This window comes from Petaurus breviceps, unplaced genomic scaffold (genome assembly GCF_028583685.1).
Source record: "Petaurus breviceps papuanus isolate PSGF00001 unplaced genomic scaffold, PetGlider_PUasm1.0 186, whole genome shotgun sequence".
Classification (NCBI taxonomy): Eukaryota; Metazoa; Chordata; class Mammalia; order Diprotodontia; family Petauridae; genus Petaurus; species Petaurus breviceps.
The window spans coordinates 57,905,517-57,926,104 of NW_027185798.1; the positions used below are offsets into that span (position 1 = coordinate 57,905,517).

Below are 20,588 nucleotides of genomic sequence, written 5' to 3' on the forward strand. Positions count from 1 at the left end.
CCCTTTTCCGCCCAGCCCAGCCACCATCGTGATCCTTCTCACCCCCCCCCCCGGGGGGGGGCGGGGGGGGGGGGGGGGGGGGGGGGGAAGGAGAGAGAGATCCGGGGTCGGAGGCCCCGGCTTCGAGCTTTGGCTTCAGCCTCCCAACCCCCTTACCCCCAGCTGGGCGCCCCAGATCTCTGCGTCTCTGTTACTTCTCCGACACGTGAGGGGCGAGGGTCGTGAGGTCCAGCTCCTAAGACGGGGGGAGGGGAGGGGAGGGGGGAGGGTAGTGGGAGAATGAATAGAGGTCCGTTTAATGGATGACGCCTCCGTGTATTAAGATCCCGGCCGCGCGCTGCCGAGACTGAGACCTGTGGGTTCGGGCCTGAGCGCGTCTAGTGCTAGGCTCGTACCCTTAGAGAGGAAGGGACCTCTGGGGGTCATCGGGCCGGGCTCCCATCATTTTATGGAGGAGGCTGGGCCCCCTGGTCAGTTACCCGAGGCCAGAGGGGATTACGTAAGCCTTTGCCCTGTGTCACGTGACGGTACCGCGCAGCGAGCTCGGAATTCAAACCCAGAGGCTCTCCCTCTGACTCCGGCCTCTGGCTCACGGTAGCTTCTCTTGGGATTTTGTTCACAGACACGTTCTGGAGATACAGGAGAGGCGCTTCGTCGTAGCCTCTTCTTCCCCCTCTGGTGCTGAAAATGCTTTACCTGATTGGTCTGGGCCTGGGAGATGCCGAGGACATTACGGTGAAAGGGCTGGAAATTGTAAAGAAATGCAGCCGAGTGTACCTGGAGTCTTACACCTCTATCCTGACTGTGGAGAAGGAAAGGCTGGTAGGTTCATGACATTTCTCCTCCCCCCACCGCTGTGGGAAGAGTCTGTAATCCATCTGCTTTTCACTACCTTAAACTGAACAAAGTTTAGTCTTTGCCACCTAGGCTCTGTAAAGCACATCCTGCCTTCATATTAAAGATTTGAGTCGTGTAAAAGAATAGGAGTCTTGTAGGGCTTTGGGTTTCAGTCCCAACACAACCCCTTGACCCACAAAATGAAAAGGTGCTTTGTACTGCCTCTACAAACCCAATTCTAAGGGCCTTCAGTTTAAAACAAAAGAAAGTTATTCTGTGTCCTGGGACTATCTTTTGTTTTAAGGTACTGGTTTAAGAATCTCAGCTGTGTGCTAATGAGGAGCTAACACAGGCTTAATCAGGGAGTTACATATTCAAATAGTAAGCAATAAAGTTTACCCCTTTGAAGTCATCCTTGGGGTATACTAATCTCTTTTCTGTCTGTGCCATCCAGACATCTTACCTATTTAAGCTCATATACCCCATTGGGGTTTAGACCCAAGCCACATTTGTGCAGTTAGTAGGCACAAGAATAAATTTCCATAGGTTATGTTACAGTGTACTTTACGAGCTGTTAAATATTCAGCTACTTTTGGAAGTATGGTTGGTTCACTGTCAAACTCTTAACTTTGTCAAACTTTAGAGAAGTCCAGAAACAGTATTTGAGTAAGAGAGCTAATGGGCCTAGTGGATGTTGGGGGCATCCAGCTGGACTTGGAGTCAAGAAGACCTGGGGTGACATTCCACCTCAGACACCTAGTATCTGTGAGACCATAAATGTAATCCTCAGTTTCCCCATCTTGTCCATCCCTAGGCCAACAGCCATCCCACACCAGAGGTGTCTCTGCCTTGAAGCCCACTCTTGTGATATGTTGAATCCTTAATTCATAAGACTTTTTCATGAGGATCCCAAATCATGTTCTCTTCGTTCCTGGCTCCCCTCTTTAGATTTCTCTGTATCCTTACAGCAGCCTTGATTCTTGTATCCTGCCCCTTCACCCTCTCACCCCTGCACCCCCCTTTTAGATATTGTCCTTTTATAGATATTTTATAGATACCTTTTAGATGTTTGAGTAGTAGAGACCATCATGGATGCTGTTATTTGCATTCAGAGCTTACTATGAATGCTTTATCTGAAATGGGAGCTAATAACTGAGGTACCTACCTCTCACAAGCCTATTATAAGGTTCAAATGAAATATATTTTGCATACTTTAAAACTATAAATAACAGTTTGTATTAACAATCACTGCATCATGGTAGGGGGGAGCTATCGAGAGAGTTGGTCTTCTTCCATACCCATTTTGAGATTGGTGTCTTTCACACCCTATGAGGTCTAGCTGTGTTGAAGGTTCGAAAAGCCCCAATTACTTCAGGACCATAGTAGAAGCTAAGGGCTACTCCTGGAATTTAACATCTTTAGTCAGAGGATGTTTCGGCTTTTTCTTGCTTCATTAGGACAGAGCCTTAGAGAAAAATGGGTGACGGCAAAATGTCAAAACAGTAGGGAAAATATTGTAAGGAATATCTGTCATTTTTTTTTCATTTTTCAAATGCTTTATTAGCTTCTGATTTACATCATTTATTTCTGCCAGATTTTGAGTTACAAATTTTCTCCCTGTGTTTCCCCTACTCACCGCCCCAAAATAGTAGTCCCACAGGATATCCCCTCCTCCAATCTGCTCTCTCCCATATCTTCTCCCATACCCCCTTCAACTTTTCCAGTAGGGTGTGGTGCATCTCTATGCCCCAGTGCCTGTATTTCTTATTTCCCAATTACATATAAAATAGTATTAATAATAGTATATATACATATTTTTAAACATTTGATTTTAAAACTTTGAATTCCAGATTCATTCCCTTCCTCCCTTCTCACCCACCCTTACTGGGAAGATAAGCAGTTCAGTATAGGTTGTACATGTGTAGCTAATGCAAAACATTTCCATAGTAGATATACTGTGAAAGACTGACTATATTTCCCTCCATCCTATCCCACCCCCCACTTGTTCTGTTCTCTACTTTGATCCCATACCTTTTCAAAAGTGGGTGCTTCCAAATTCCCTCCCCCCACAGGCCTGCCCTCCCTTCCATCATCCGCCCTCTCATCCCCTTCCCCTCTACTCTCCTGTAGGGTGAGATACCCTATTTAGTGTGTATTTCATTCCTTGCCCAAGCCAAATTCAATGAGAAAAAGGTTGACCCATTCCCTTTTGCCTTCCTATTCTTCCCTTCCATTGTAACCATTTTCCCTTGCCTCTTCTATATAAGATAGTTTACCCCAATCTGTCTCTCCCCATCTCCTCTCATTATATTCCTCTCTCACCTCTTAATTTCACCTTTTAAGTATCATTCCTTCCTATTAAATTGGTCCTGTGCCCTCTATGTATACCTGTATACATATGTATACCACATATGTATTCATATGCCCGTATACCCTCCAATATAAACATATATATGTATATGTGTGTGTGTATATATATATATATATTCCCTTCAACTATTTTCATACTGAGAAAAGTTTCATCAGTTACAATTATCGTTTTTCCATGTAGGAATGTTAATAGTTCAACTTTGATAAGTTCCTTATTTCTTTTCCCTATTTAGCTTCTCATGCTTCTCTAGCTTCTTGTATCTGGATGTCAAATTTTCTATTCAACTCTGGTTTTTTCATCAAGAATGCTTGAAAGTCCTCTATTCCACTTAATGGCCATATTTTCCCCTGAAACATGATACTCAGTTTTGCTGGGTAGGTGATTCTTGTTTTTAATCCCAGCTCCTTTGACCTCTGGAATATCATATTCCAAGCCCTTCGATCCCTCAGTAGAAGCTGCCACATCCTGGGTTATCCTGATTGTGTTTCCACAATATTCAAATTGTTTCTTCCTGGCTGCTTGTAATATTCTCTCCTTGAGCTGGGTATTGTGGAATCTAGCTATAATATTCCTAGGAGGTTTCTTTTTGGGATCTTTTTCAGGGGGTGATCGGTGGATTCTTTCAACCTCTGTTTTGCCCTCTGGTTCTAAAACATCAGTGCAGTTTTCCTTGAGAATTTCTTGGAGGATGATTTCTAGGTTCTTTCTTTGATCATGGCTTTCAAGTAGTCCAGTGATTTTTAAATTATCTCTCCTGGATGTATTTTCCAGGTCAGTGGTTTTTCCCATGAGATATTTCACATTACCTTCTATTCTTTCATTTGTTTGGATCTGTTTAACAGCATCTTGATTTCTCATAAAGTCATTAGTTTCCATTTGCTCCAATCTAATTCTGAAGGAATGATTCTCCTCGGTGAGCTTTTAAGATTCTTTTTCCATCTGGCAAATTCGGCTTTTTAAGGACATTCTTCTCCTCATTGGCTTTTTGAGCCTCTTTTGCCAGTTGAGTTAGTCTATTTTTTAAGGTGTTAATTTTCCTCAGTCAGGCTGTTGGCTCTCATTTCCTAATTTTCTTGCATTGTTCTCATTTCTCTTCCCAATTTTTCCTCCACTTCCCTTATCTGCTTCTTAAGGTCCTCTATGGCCTGTAACCTGTTCATATTTTCCTTTGAAGCTTTTGGTGCAGGAGTTGTGACTTCATTGTCTTCCTCCTATTCCATGCTTTGATCCTTTTTGTCCCCCAAATTGGAGTCTAATGTTGGATTCTTCTGTTTGCTTTGTTTCCTTTGCCTGGTCATGTTGCCACTCAATTACTTGACTTTTGGGCTTTTTGCCACAGTAGGACTCTGCTACCAGACAGGGGAGCTTTCATCCCAAACGCTGGGGTTTTCTTAGCTGCTGGAGGTATTAGTTGGGTGCCCTTGCTGAAGCCTCCACACACTCTGGCAAGCTGGACACACACCCCAGGACCTCCACCCTAGACCACAATCCAGATCCAAACAGGCTAAAGCAAGAGTGATTACCCCTCAGACTGATTGCTTGGTCCCCCTGCAGTCTGCAGGCCAGGAGTTGAAGCTGCCACATGGGGGCAGCCAGCTTCTCAGTGGCTTCTCACCCTGGGGGCAAAAGCCAATGCACTCCCAACTACTGGGTCCCAGAGTCCACAATGCACTAATCTCTCACTTTGTCCTTAGCATCTATGTGTTGATAAATCTGGAAACAACCACAGCTGCTGGTGATCTGGAGTCTCTAGCCAGTGGCTGGTCAGGCCTGCCCTAGGGCTAAAACCTGGAAGTGGAGCTGGGCTGGGCTCCCAGAGTGCTGAGATATCTGCTTTCTGCTGGCCTGCCGGGCTGTCCTCAGCGGAAGGTTAGCTTCTGTGTCATTTTGTGGGTTCTGTAGCTCCAAAGTTTGTTCAGAGTCCCCTTTTACATGAATTGGGGAAGGTGGGAGCGGAGCTGAGTGGAGGTCCTGCTTTTACTCCGCCATCTTGACTCCACCCCCCATCTGTCACTTACTAGTGACCAAGGAGATCTAGTGAACTATCAGTAACTGAAAAAGCTAGCCAAGAGAACTAAGCCAAAAATTGGTAAATCAACAGTTTCTTAGAGTTATTGGCTGAATTGCTGATTATTTATAGATGGTAAGTATAGAATAAAAAATTAAAAGAGGTAGGTTTAAAGATAGTAAGAGAAAGATAGCATGTAGGACCAGGTCCACCCAAACTATACACTAGGGTAATGAAATGGCATGTGTGGTTGCTGAGAGGTTTGGGTGGAAAATCTTGAGGGGCTGGTGAAGGGCTGGAGATAGGTCAGTGTTATTTCATTTTTTTTTAAAGGGAGGATGGAGGAATTCTTTAACAATATGCCTGCTAGAGCAGCCTAATGTAGTGTAAAGTAAAATGTATATAGAGATAGAAGATTTGGGTCCAAGTACTGGTTTTGTTATTTAATACCTTTGTGACTTATTTCATTACTAGCTTCTGGGGTTAGGTGATGTGAATTTTCTTATGAAGCTTAATAATGGATTTTTACTTGTGTAGTAACTTAGTCAATAATAAGGCACTTTAGGATATAGATATAACACTGTATTTAAGGGATATAGAGAAGTATATAGCTATATATACTATAGATATATACTGTATATTATGGTGTATACATATATATGTAAGTATATATATAGTATAGATTTACTACTTTACCTCTCTTGTTATCTTTCATGGTTTTTTTTTCATTTATATTATGTGTATAAATGTATTAATATGTAATGTATTACTATATTATATCATTATATTAATGTATTAATAACTTAATATATTAATATAATATATAACTAATATATTAATATGTGATACTTGCTAAGTTAATAGTATCAACAAATGTTATAAGGTCAAAAAAAGGTAAGTGAAAATTATTCCTCAGGCCTATATAAGCTTTTAAGGTTTACAAAATACTTTCTTCACAAAGAGTGCTGTGAGAGAGAGGTAATACTGTTTTATGGACCCATAATATGCTGCAGTTAAGTGTTAGAACCTGGGTTTTGATCTTAGGCCTCTTAAATCCAAGTTCAACCTTCTTTTCTTGTATCACAAGGATCTTAGAGATGATATCAAATAGTTCTGCCCTCTTTTCAAAGCAAAATTAGGTGTGGGGCTGGGGGGTTGGCAGTGTGTGTGTAAGGTGTGTGTTCAAGCTTAAATAGGGACATAACCAGAACTCTAGATCCCAAGGCTCTTTATTCACAGAATATGTTCTTTCTCCTATACCATACTTCCTCAGTTTGATCTCTGAAAAAGGTGAAAGAGATCTAGAAAGGACAGTCATGGGTTTGAATGAGGCAGCATAGCTTTACTTATGTTTTAATGGCAAATGCCACCTACTTCCAAATATGTCTTGTCACCATTGGAAAGCATTGAACAGATTTTTAAAAGCACTGCTACTGTGCTGTATTGGGTGTGAGGATAGGTAGCAGAGAAAATTTATAATCCGGAAGAGATAATCCATTTGCATAAATTTAATAAGAGCTTTTTTTTTTTTCTTTTTGGAGGGGCAGTTGGGGTTAAGTTTTTTTGTGTTAAGTGTCTGAGGCCAGATTTGAACTCAGGTCCTCCTGACTCCAGGGTGGGTGCTCTATTCACTGTGCCATTTAGCCGCCCCTAAAAGCTTATATTTAATAAAATGTAGAACATACATACAAGAAATATGATGTACTGGGCAATCAGATAAGAGATCTCATTACACTGAAAACATAAGGAAAGGCTTTATGGAGTTATTAATGCTGTGTCTTAAAAGATGGGTAGGATGTCAGCTAATGGAGAAGATCTGTTATTTTGTTTCACTAGCCAACACCTTAGATTTCCTTGACTTCTAGATATTTTGCCATTCTCAAAATGTGCATCTGATTTTCTTATAGCTGTAGAAAGTCACAATATTGAGCTGATTTCATCTACTACAAATACCCAACTTCATCTGGGCCTTGTTACTAAAACTTTCCATCTCTTGCACCCAACTTCACCAGTCCCTTTATCTTACAGACTAGCTGCTATACCAAGAAAATTGATATTATTTGAGTTCCCTCCTTTCCTCCAGACTTTTCATTGTCTCCTTTTCCTCCCATCTGATTATAAAAGAAGTATCCTACTCTTCAGTAAAGCAGATTCTTATACCTATGCCTTGGATCTTGTTTAAACTTACCTAGCATCCCTCCTCTTTTCTCTTCCTTATACCTCTTTACCAGTGGGTAATTCCTTTTTTCCTTCAAACACTTCCTAGGTTTTCCCATTCCTAAAAAGAGCCGTCTTCTTTACCATTTATCTCTGCCACCTAGCTTCACAGCTCTCCTCTTTTTGTGATAAATTGTTTTTAAAAAGTTCTAGACCATATACTTTTGCTTTTTTACTACAATTTTCCTTATCACCACCATTTTATGATATCTGGTCCTTATGGTTACCAATTCCATATAATTGCCTAATCCAATGGCTTTTATTTTTTCAGTCCTCATCCTTAATGTCTATAGCTTTTTGGAGGGCAATTGGGGTTAAGTGACTTGCCCAAAGTCACATGGCTAGTAAGTGTGTCTAAGTGTCTGAGGCCGAATTTGAACTCAGGTCCTCCTGATTCCAGGGCTGATGCTCTATTCACTGCGCCACCTAGCCGCCCCATGTCTATAGCTTTTGATATTGATCCCTCCCCAACTGGTTTTCCATGGGTTGGTTTTTTTTATTTTTTTAGTGACTTGTCTTGCTCCTTTCTTAGAATGTAAACTCTTTAAAGATAAAGACTGCTTTATTTGCTTGTATTTGTATTCCTAATGCTTAGCATAATGTATGATTTATAGTAAGTGCTTAATAAAATGGGTCTTTTCTACTGGATATTTCTTTTTTACTTTATATATACCACATTCTCCTAGTTCTTATATATATATCCCTGTTTCTTTGGTTTTTGTTTTAATGGCTTCTTTTCTCGGCCCTATAATGTGAATATACTCCAAGGAACTGTTCTTAGTTTTCTTTTCTTCCCTCTGGTCTTTCTTCCCTGACAGTCACAGTCATTCCTATGACTTCATCTCTCCTTTATGAAGATGACTTCCAAATCCTCACCACTTTTCTTGAATTCTAAATCCATATCTACTATCTATAACAGGGGTGGGGAACTTGCAGAGACCCCGAGGCTTCGGGTTCCCTACCCCTGATATATAATATCTCCCCACCTGAATACCCCTATCATCAGCTCAGTCAAAAATCTGAACTTCTCTTTCAGCTCAACATTTTTTAATGTACCTACAATGTATAAAACACTGTATATACAAAGCTTTTTTTTTAAGGCAGTCTATTCTTTTGAAACTTATGTTTCATTTAGAAAACAGAGGTGGGAGGGAGGGATAGGACATATACTTATATTAGTCAATATGAAGCACACAAAGATAGAAGAAAAGAGGAAATTTCAAAAATGTTCTAGGTAAAGAACTCTTGATTTCCCTGTTTCTTTCTCTGGTATGGCTTACTCATCATGTGGCTTACTGTATTTTTACCTTTAGAATTATCTTTGACTCGTTTCCATTCTTTTAGCTCTCATAGCCAGTTGTTTGCCAAGTACTGTTAATTCTACCTTTATAACATCTTTCCCATGTGTCAGTCATCAAGCATTTATTAAGCCCTTAGTGTGTGCTTAGTCTGGGGCTACAAAGAAAGGGTCTGTTCTAAAGGAGCATATGTAGTAATGGAAGAGACATTTTCTAAATAGGTAGGTACATGACAGATTACTGCATAAAAACCAGGTAACTTTGGAGCAGAAGGCTTCTCTTCCTACTCACGTTGCTCTAGCACAGGCACTTACTTCCATCTGTCTGGACTATTACTTGTTCTTTTAAGATCTTCAGAGTTCCACTACTGTAGAGACCTCTAAAGACCCTTCCAGATCTAAACATAAGATCCCAGGAGGTAGCATCAGATAATTATAATTATTAACTTACTATTAAAGGGGTGAAGGAGGATACTCCAGGTATAAGAATCAGTACAGTTAGGGGAATGGAGGTATGAGAATTCAGGAATCAGAGAGTTTGGTTGGACTTTTAAGTGAATATAAGTAAAATAAACTCCTCATCTTACAGAAGAAACAAATAAGTCCTAGGGAGTTTATGACTTACCCAAAGACAGAACAGCTAGCAGAAGCCAGATCCATCTTTTCTTTACCTCCCTCATTTAGTAATAACGTTTCCCCTTAGGCTTCAGCACTTTATTTTGTGACTATTTAATACACTTTTTATATAATGTTATGTAATATTATGATTATATACTAATTTTTTGTGTTATATGCTACACTATGAGGACAGCAACCAACCATATTTTCTCTAAACTCTAAATATATATTTGCTATTAAAGGATCAGCTATTGAAGGCATAGCCTCAATAGATTCTCAATAAATTCTTGTTTATTGATTAATGAAAAATTAATTGAACTGTCTGGGCCTCAGTTTCATTATCTATAAAATCCAGAAATTGTGAAAGTAGAATTGATCCTAGAATTAGGAGACCTGGGTTTGTACCCAAGCTTAAACACTGTAGTAAATATCTCTTTGATTTGTAGCTTGAACCAGTAGATGTTGTAAGGATAAATTCGGTGATGTAGTTAAAATCCCTTAAACTCAGGAAATTTTGTTGTTAGATTAGAATTACCAATTATCCCACGTTGAAAGAACAGCAAATAAGCCATAAAATCCATGATTTCACAAAATAAGAAGATGGATACTGTTGCACTTTAGTGTGAATATCTAGAATTGACTCATTAGCATTGCCCCATAACTTACTTGCTTATTGAGCTCCCCCATTTTGATATTTACCTAGGCACTACTCCTATCAGTGCTAGATTTGAATTTCACCATTTTTTTTTCAATTCTGATGTCATCTAGATTTGTGGTCCTTTGAGACAAAACTATAGAAGACTTGTTTTAAATTTCACTTTTCCTGGAATGGCCTACAAATGTATACTACAAAGGCTTGGACTAAGTATGGGTTTTATGTCATTTGTTGATAACTTTGGTCCTTCTAAACTCTAAGAGATAATGTTGATGGACTTGGCAGATAAAACCAAAATGCTAGAAATATGTTTGTACCAACTCTTGAATAGTACTAATATTCTTCAGTAGCATGTTACAAAATACAGCTCACATGTCAGGATTATTTCTACTTGCCTTTCCTTGTTCTGCTTCATGTAATTGGAGCACATTCAGAGGTAAATTTAAAATTCAAAGAAAGCATCAGATGTTAAAAGGTCTGCTTCCCCTTGGGATATTAAGATAGGCCTAAAGACAGAGTTTAATTGCAACATAATATAGAACACCAGCTCATTGTGCAGTTTTATACACAGATCTATGTTGGATGATTGCCAAGATTTCCACCAGCAGAAGACAAAGATCAGTGTCTGTAGATGTGTTTATTGGGGGGTGGGGATGGAGTGGGGAATGATAATGGGGGAGGGGATGGTTTTTGTTGTTTCTGATGGTAACTAGCTCTGTCTCATGGTGTTTTACTTAAATTTCTAGGAGCAGTTTTATGGAAGGCCATTGATTACTGCTGACAGACAGGTAGTGGAACAAGAAGCAGAACAGATTTTAAAGGATGCTAATGCCATTGATATTGCCTTTCTTGTCGTTGGCGATCCATTTGGGTAAGACAAGGCATATGTGTATATTTCCATGTAAAAGAAAAAGTCTTTTAAGCACTATGAGCCTAGTTTGTTATGCCTCCCTACCAATCAAAACTTTCAATTACCAATACTAATACCCACTTATTAATATTCAGTATCATTTTTAAAAAATCAAAATAATTTATCTTTTAAAAATCTCATTTCATCAGGTTAGATATATACAGAATTTGCTTTGCAGTTTTGCTTTAAGTTTCACTTTACATTTCTCTTATCCATACTTCTAAAAAAGTTAACAGATATGCAATAAAACACACACATCAGGACATATATTTATCCCATGACTGTTAGGTATTAAGTTTTAAATGTATATTCTTGATGACTATGGTTTTCCTATTAAATGGTCAACTTGCTATCCTAAGGGGCGTTAAATGAGTTATCTTTTTCATGAAGACGTTATAGATTATTACATAATCAAAAATCATGCTATCATTTGCAAAGGTTTTGGATTCATTACATATTGTTTTTCTAAAAAACAAGACATGTTTCTCTTTTCCTTTTTCTACGATGGTTGCATTGTATACTGATTATTATTTAGTTGTTTTCTTCTCTTTTTAATTGTAGAAATTTAGAAGCTGCCAAGGTTCTTGAATCATTTTGTTTACTAAACTGCTGATTTCAGTTTCTTACATCCATTGGGAGCTATGGCATTCCCTATTACCAGAAGGATGCACTTCTGCCTGTCCAGTCAAGCATCATCAATCTCCCATGTCAAGGCATACAGAAGCATTCTTTGTCTCCAGCTGGTGACCCACGATTTATGTCACAGCTTTAAGGAGCATAAGGACAATTAAATCACTGTGAGCCTACCACCAAGGATGTTTTTCAAAAGGAAGGGAGTTACATGTGCATGTGTCTGTCAAAAAGAGAATAATTTACATTAATACAAGTCACAAGGGAAGGTCTATCATTATACTTGAACTTGGTTGTAAATAATCATGAGCAAGCTTAGAGTTTTGATTGGCCTTTGACCTTTATGGCCTGAAAAATTAAAGTTTCATCCAAATATACAGTATTTTCTTTTGAAGTTAGCCATAAACTAGATAGACAAGGGGAAAAGCAAGAAGGAGTGTGTGTATATGTGTGTGTGTGTGTGTGTGTGTGTGTGTGTGTGTGTGTGTGTGTGTGTGTGTATAGAGAGAGAGAGTTAAAATAACGTTTGTATAGAGATTCAAGATTCTCGAAGCACATTACAAATATTGCCTCATTTAATGCTCACAACAGCTCTGGGAGATAAGTGTTCATTCCCATTTTACTGATAAGGAAATCAAAACAGACTTACCCAGCATCCCAAAGCTAGTAAGTTTCTGGGCTCATATTTGAACTCAAGGTCTTTCTGACTCCAAGTCCAGATACAGATTATGGTTTTCTGATTTAGAAATCGTCCTTTTCATTCAACTTGTATTTACTGAGTACTTTCATTTGAAAGATGCTATGCTAGGCACCAGCATAATGCCTTAATGCTAAAGATGATGACATCAGCCCTGAGAGCTTCGATATGTATGCAGCTGTAGTATAGGAGCAATGTAAGGGGAGTTACAAAGTCCTATATTCACAAAAATGATAGATCTTTCCAGCTGAGAATCCAAGGAAGAATTTATGAAGGAGATGGTATTTGAGTGGGGCCTTAAAAATTCTGTAGAAAGAAATTGGAAAGCCAAAAGACTGGAGAACATCTTTCCCCTCTTTGACCTTCAAAGTCCTATCAGTTTTTCTCCCAGGACCCCATACTTCCCTCATATACCTGTTTGATTTTCATATTTAAATGTTTTCCTTAGTTTCATGCCTCTACATAACCAGAGGCAAACAGGCAAGATGGCATGGGGCATGTTGAGGAAACATTACATAGTTAATAGTTTGGCTAGTGTTTAGAGTGGTAACGTGCCATAAAAAGGAATACTGATACAGCTGGCCAAGCAAATTAGAGAAAAATCATGAAGGGCCTCTAGATATTATGATGGTCCCTCGAAGTTTTGGTATTCTTTGAAACAGCTGAAAAAAGTTTATGATTTATTTGTGAGGTAATGGGGAGCCATTGAAGACTTTGGAATTAAAGGCTGCATGCTTAGATTGGTGTTCCAGGAATATTAATCTGGCAGCAGTTTGTAGGAAGGATTAGAGTGGGAAAAACAAGAGGGGGAAATGAGTTAGTATTCTATTGAAGTAGTCCAAGTGAACAATAATGAGGGGCTCTGTTATTTATCTGTTGATTAGATTGTGAGATGAGGGAATAGAGATGCTCAACCTGTGATTTAAATGATGCAAGGGATCTCTCATGAGGAAACTATCAATGTAAATCAACTTCTTCTCAACAACTTCAAATCAGAAAGAGTTTCCCAGATCACTGATCTTGTCTTGCTCAAGGTCGCACAGCCAGGATACACTGAAGGCAATACTGGGAGCTCAGTTTTGCAGTCTTCAAGGCTAGCTCTCTTTCTACTGACATGCTGCCTGCAAAACTTCAAATTTGAGTGACTGGAAGAATTATTTGCCATACAACAAATGAGAAGGAAGAAGAGGTTTTGAGAGGAAAATAATAAAGTATCTAAGGCTATTCCTGTGAGAATTAAAAATGAGATAACCCATATAGTGTTTGTAAATTATGAAATTATATATAAATTCTGTTAGTTTTACCTCTAGTTTAATTATGGGAGTCAGCAAAGATAACAGTAACTGGAGCCTGAGCATAAATTGGCTTATTGAAGAGACTTAATGGTCAAAGTACTAAATCTTAACCCAAATTAAGAGAAGGAATATCAAAGAAAAGGAATATTCAGGAAGTGAAAAGGAGTAGGAAAGTATAGTTTACAGAAGCTAAATATAGTTTCATTAAGCTGGTGATACTTTTCAGTGCAGCTAAAAAGAAGGTTAAGAATTAGGAAGAAACTATTTGGTTAGTCCCGATAACATGATGTTAAAGGATAATTTCACTGGAGACAGGCTGTGGGGAGAGAAATGAGGATCTGGATTTGCAGAAAGTCAGAAGTAACGATGAAATGTTGGTGCTCCTTTGTTCTTTGCCTCCGACCAGATTATTATTAGCTCTACACTTGTGACAGAAATTTCTCTCTACCTGTACATATGTTACATGTGGATTCATACCACTTGTTTCTTGGATATTGCCTTGCTCAGTTGCTTCACTTTGTAGGTGAGGAAATAGGAGCATAGAATGTTGAATCTTAATTTTTCTTCCTGGTTGATAACTTTAAAGCTCAAAGCTGGAATTACAGAATTTGAGAGTTGGAAGGGAATTCAGTTGGTCATCTAGTCAAACCCCTATCCAAAAGCAATCTCCCCCACTTCCCTTATGACATACCCAACAAGTAGTCATTTATCTCTTCTTGAAGACACCCAGTTGGAGAAGTCACTACTTCCTAAAACATCCCAGTAAACTTTTGGGCAGCTCTAACTGTTATAAGAAACATTTTGTTACTATCTTTTGTTAAATCCCTGTTTCCCAATATATTTCTCTTCCGCCCCTACCCCACCCCCAACTCTCCAGCTTTATTCTAACAAAGAATTAAAACAGAGGGGACTATTAGCAGTCACCAGTGCAGTGTTTCACACCCATGGTCACCCATCTGTAAAGACGAGTGAAGTGCATTTTCTATTTCTTCTCTAGGTCCATCCTTGGTCATTATACTTAAGCATTTATTTTGGGTTTTGTGTGCTTGGTGTTTTCTTTGTTGTGTTCATTGTGTGTGGTATTTTCCTGGTTCTGCTTACTGCATTCTGCATCTTTTTATGTCTCCATACTTCTGTAAAGTCTTATTCAAAATTTAATAACATAGCAAAATTCTATCAATCTTGTGCTGCAATTTTTTTAGATCTAATTGATAGGCATCTGTTTTATTTACTTTTCTTTGCTACCACAAAAAAGGCTGCTTTGAATATTTTGGCATTCATGAGAGCTTTCTTTTTCTGCATATATAACCAATGCAATACCCATACATAGTAGCCACTATGAATATGCATGTGTATTTCCAGGGTAAATTCACAAAATATAAATAACTCTCTTCCTCAAAGGCAAAACCAAAATATTTATTCAGATACCAGAAAACCAGTTCCACCATGGTAACAAAGAAGTTCATGCACATCACCAATCCAGGGAGCACCAACGTCCCCCAAGCCTTCCATCCCTTAGGCCTCTCAAACAAGCTCCCCTAGACAGATTTCTCCCTCTCTCACTGATGCTAGCTGCTGTACCTTAACTCTGCTTCACTTTCTCTTCCTGCTCTACCCATTCAGCAAGCTCCTCCCACCATAGGTTCCATGTGACTCAGGTTCTATCCCAGCAGTTAGCTGGGCCTGAACTCAAAGCAGGTCACATAAGCTTATCAATGGGCAAGAAAGATCTTCCATTCCATTAACATTACACTAGGATCTCTAGGACAGAATATGGACATTTTAGTCAGTTGCTTAGCATGTTTCTAAATTGAATTGCAGAATGGTTGTGGACCACTTCACAACTTATTCAGCGGTGTATTAGTATACCTGCATGTCCATAGCCCTTCTGTATTGACTTTTTCCATCTTTTGTAAATTTTGTCAGTTTGCTGAACCCAAATTTTGCTGTTTGGATTTGAATTTTTGTCTTAGTGATTTAGAGCAATCTTTCATATGATTGTTGATAATTGCACAGCTTTAATTTTTTTTCCTGATATTATCAAATCAAAATATGCCTTTTTGTAACTTCCATTGCTCATGGCTCTTCCCTTAGGGACCAAACAGACCAAGACTAATACATACTCTTCCATATGATATCCTTTTAAATAATTAAGATAGCTATCAGCTTCTCCCTCATTCTTCTCTAGACTAAATACCCCCATTTACTTCAGCCAACCCCTTAGATCTCTCGGAGTCAAAGCCCTTCACCTTTCTAGTGGTTGTAGTCATTCTCAGGATACTTTGCAGCTCAACAATCTCCTCCTAAACTCTGGCACCTAGAAAACCACGCACAGTACTCCATGAGTGGTCTGATCAGAGCAGGGGACAGAAGAACTTTCACATACATAATCCTGGGAGCTCCAGCTTTTGAAGCAGAATTTCAGAGTCACAGAATCTCAGTTGTAAAAGAACTCAAGATATGGAGTTGAATCATTCCCAACTGGACTAAATATCCCAGAAAAGCAATCACCTAGACTCTTCTTGAAGACCTGACTCCCAGGCTAGCCTGTTCAGCTTTTCTATATCTCTAATTGTTAATTGTTAGTACATGTCTTCTTTCCTCAGTTTGCCTTTCTTCAACTTCTGCCCTGTGGACCAACCAACACAAATCTTAGCTCTCTTCGACAAAGGTCAGTCTACCAGACGGCTAAGTAGGAATTATAGAAGTGAAATAAGAACTGGATTTCTACTTTTTTCTCTTTTTGTCATCCCAAGCAGTGGGCCCATCTCTTCCTCGTTCTTCTTGCTCCTTTTAAAAAAACTTTTTTTTTAATTGTCCCTAGTGTTTTGTCCAAACTTACCATATCTTTAGGTTTGGGGGCAGTGTTCTTAGCAGATCCATAAGTACTCTTTTGTATCAACTTTATTATATATTATATATGTATATAACTCTTATATGTGTATACATATATACACTTATATATACATGTATGTGTGTGTGTGTGTGTGTATATATATATATATATATATATATAAGAACAAAGTTCCATTTTTAGTATGGCCCTTTTAAATTTGAGTTCCTAAGTGAACTCCCCTTATCAGAGTAATAATATCCCTATTTAGCTATCGGTCTCTAGATACTTCCCAATTTTTTCCTTATCAGGATATTTTTTATTTTGTTGCCAGAATGTTGTATTTGGCAGCCATTTTTGACCAATCTTCCCATTTAGTGTTACAACTTCTTAATTTTTCTGAACTTTTAAAAACAATTACCTTTTTGATATCTTGGAATACGTCTGACTTGGTCCCTTATTTCTCTATTACAGACAATAGGCTGATTCTGCATTCTCCTTATCCCCCATACTGAAGCAGTCTTCTTAGTCCTGTGAAGTGATAGACAGCTAACAATACTCAAATGACTTACACCCATCTATTTACATTTATTTTTCATAGAACATTTTAACCTAATATCCCTCAGCTCAAAAACTAACAAATTGAACATCATTCTCAGTTTTCGGTTTTTTCCTCATCTTTTTTAATAGTTCCTTTAGATAATAACAATGCATTACTAAGTCATTATTAAATGTTTGTTGTTTGGTGCTCATTCAGTAGTGCCTGCTGATTGTTTTAAATAACCTTGAGTAAAGACCTACATAATTATTTTTAAGCCAGTTTTGCTGCATTTTCATTTTCTTTGTCAACTGGCTGCTTTAAAAATCTGCATTATGAGCTATTTGTTCTGCTTCACACTACGAGATAATGAGGTTCTGCCGAAGTTCATGCTGACATAATTCCTTACAAGTAACTTTGTATAATTTCAGAACTTATGGAAAAGCAAGTTACTTACCAGTTGCTTTTTCAGATTAATTTTTGTTTTATGTATGTGATTAAACAGGCTTCCCCAGTGAGTATCTATTCATCTGTCTCCACCTGTCTCATGGGGTGAAAGCTCTTGATCTTGCTACTTAGTATGCATTGACCAGTTGACAGATTCTGCTTATTTGTATGTGGTTGCTTATACATGCTAATGTTGCTTTCCTCAGTAGGTCCTAGAGTTCTCTTCTGTTGGCAAATAAAGCTTGTTCCATAAATGCAGTTCTAAATTGATGTTTTTCATTTCACATTTCCATTAGTTGTAGTGCACACATATCACCTTCATTTGGTTTTTTTTTAAGTCTCATAAAGACTACAATCTGTAAGAATGTTCTCTATATATTTCTTTATTCGATTTTGGGAGATTGCCCCAAAAGTAAAGGAAGAATCCTCATCCTTTAATTGAGAACATTGAAGTTATGCTCCTGTGTTTAGAAGCTAATTTTTGCTGTTCTGCTAATGTCTTTTTGCAGGTGTTTGCAGAACAAAGGACCAAGGAACTTTTTTCTTTTAAGTAGCTGCCAAAATTTGCTTTAAACAGCTATAAACATGCTGCTATTTTAGTTTCAACTTTGTGAGAAAGCAGTTGTGTTAGTGAAATGGATGTGTCTACTCCTATTTTCAGTCCTTGTAGAACAACAATGAAACTCATCTACCCTGTACTTAACAGATTGGAGAAGGTTGCTGCTGAGCTGACCTACTTGATAGCATTTCTCATGGTGCAGTGTAATTTTACTTTCTAAATACATCGTAGTCATTGTTAATCTGCCTTGGCTATTGCTTCAACATAACCCATTCCTTTCTTCTTACAGGGCCACGACACACAGTGATCTTGTTCTAAGAGCAGTAAAGATGGGGATCCCATACCGAATTGTTCATAATGCTTCCATCTTGAGTGCTGTTGGCTGCTGTGGTTTGCAGGTAATGCTATATGAGTGATTTTAAACTAGTGATGTTTCTTTTTTTTTTTTTTTTAAGCAATTGGGGTTAAGTAACTTGCTCAATGTTACATGGCCAGTTATTTTTATGTGGGTGCCGAGTATCTGAGGCTGGAACCGATCCCAGGTCTCCCAACGCTGGGGCCAGTGCTCTTAATGTGCCACCTGGCCACCCCTACTAGTGATATTTCTTAAGCTTTGTATTTAAGCTATTAAAGACTAAGTTGACTAGCACATGACTAAGTACAAAGAAAAATTACCTACAATTATACAATGAGATAATTATATGCAATTACAATTATGTTGCAGTATATAGACAAACATAGGTGCCATAAAGATAAAGAGTCCAACAAGAATATATAAGGAGGAGAAATTTCTGGCTGGGTAGATCAGAAAGTCTTTTTGAAGCAAGCGACATTGGAGATAGATTTAGAGAATGGATAGGCTCTTCACTAGTGGAAATGCAAGGGCAGGTAATGTTCTTTCCTTCCTTTCTTCCTTCCTAGTAGAGAGAACAAATGAGCAGAGGAAAGTTTTAGGAAATGATAATTAGGCCAGCTTAAGTGTAGCATAAAGGAGTAAAAGATGAAAATTTTGTGAAGGTAAGTTTAACTAAATTATGGAGAACCCTGAAAACCATGCTGTGAATTTAAGACTTTATACTATGGACTGTGTGAAGACTTGTTAGAAGTTTTTGAACAGGAGGAATAACCTTCTGAAAACTGTTTTAGGAAGACATCGTTGCCATCTGTTTGTAGGATCAGTTAGACTCATAAAAAACAATTTTTAAGAGTCACAGAAATTAGAGTCACTTTAATAAAAGCAGTTTGTTGGGAAGCACATGATATATTAGAAAGAGCACTTGAACTGCTTCAGTAAAACATGTTCATAACCTTTGGAACCTCAAATCTTAACTTCCCCTCACTTTCTCATAGTCAGTTGTTTAATCTTTTTGAGCTTACTACCACAACTTTTTCTCCTATCTAACCCCCTTTTCTCTACTCAGAACAACCACAACCCTGGTTCAAGCACTCCTCACCTCTCCCCTGGACTACTGCAATAAACTCCTGTTTGAGCTTCCTGCCTCTAGTCTCCACTCTCTAATTCACCCATTATATATTCCTACAGCATAGGTCTGACTACGCATCATTCCTCTACTCAAAAGGCTTCAGTTGCTACTAAGTTCCTCTAGTGTAAAGTGTAAACACTTCTGTTTGCCCTTTAAAACCCTTCATAGTATGTTAACAGTATGTCTTTTCTGATTTGTTTTCATATTACTCGTCCTTTCATTCTCCTTGGACCAGGCTGACCCATCTGCTGTTCCTGTACATAGCAATCTAGCTTCTACTCTTTGCCTTTGCACAAAAGGGTTCCTATGCTTTAAACGCCCTCCCCATCCCTTTTAGCTCCTTGCTTCCTTCTAGGCTACATCTTAGAAAATGCCTTTCCTGATCTTTCCAACTCTTCCCTCCTAATACTAGTGCTCTTCATTTAACTCCACTCCATAATTACTTTGCACATATTGACTTATCTGTTTTGTGTTATTTTACCCTACTAGATTATCAGCTCCTTGAAGGCAAAACTTTTTGACCTTAAATGCCTAGCGCAATAGTTTGCATATGTTGATATTTAATAAATACTTACTGAATTAAATTAGCTCTGATAGTATTTTTTCAAAAGGAAGACAGTACCTGTGTAGTCTATAGTTTGTTCATTTATTTTTTAAAAAAATGAAGCTAGGCCATTAGTGGTGTTTAAGATCCTATCTAGTTGTAGAAACTGATCTGAGTAACATCTGTTTCGGATTTCGAAACAAGATGACTTGACTAAAATCTTTGAGGACTTGTTGGGAAAATACATTAAGATTTTATACAGTAAAGAATTAACAAATTGCATATGAATTTACAGATCCATATGAAGATCCTAAGTTATATATCATACACAGTATGTTATAATTTACTGCTTTGTTTAACAAAACAGCCAGACTGATTCAGTAGGATTCATTTTATAAAAGCTTTAGGAATAAAGTTAGGCCAGGATAATAATCAATATTTTCTTAAGCCACAAAAGAAATTGGAGATTATCTAGTCTGAGTCCTTTGTTATACATGAGAAAGTTGAAGTACATCGAGTTTATTTTTTAATAGTATTTTATTTTTTTCCAATCACATGTAGACAACTTTTAACATTCATTTTTAAAAAATTTTGAGTTCCAAATTATTTCTCTCCCTCTCTCAATCCCTAATTAGGTGGCCAGGAAAT

At 38.1% G+C, this 20,588-nt stretch overlaps 1 protein-coding gene across 1 annotated transcript in view; it reads left to right on the top strand.

Annotated features, from left to right (window-relative positions):
• Nucleotides 1-622: 622 nt before the first annotated feature.
• The window catches only part of DPH5 (diphthamide biosynthesis 5), a 37,704-nt gene continuing 17,738 nt past the window's right edge, over nucleotides 623-20,588 (top strand). Inside the window, exons 1-3 of the mRNA XM_069090517.1 lie at nucleotides 623-822; nucleotides 10,750-10,874; nucleotides 18,202-18,310. Of these exons, the coding sequence (XP_068946618.1) occupies nucleotides 688-822; nucleotides 10,750-10,874; nucleotides 18,202-18,310 (369 nt within the window). The 5' untranslated portion in view covers nucleotides 623-687. The remainder of the gene's footprint in view (nucleotides 823-10,749; nucleotides 10,875-18,201; nucleotides 18,311-20,588) is intronic.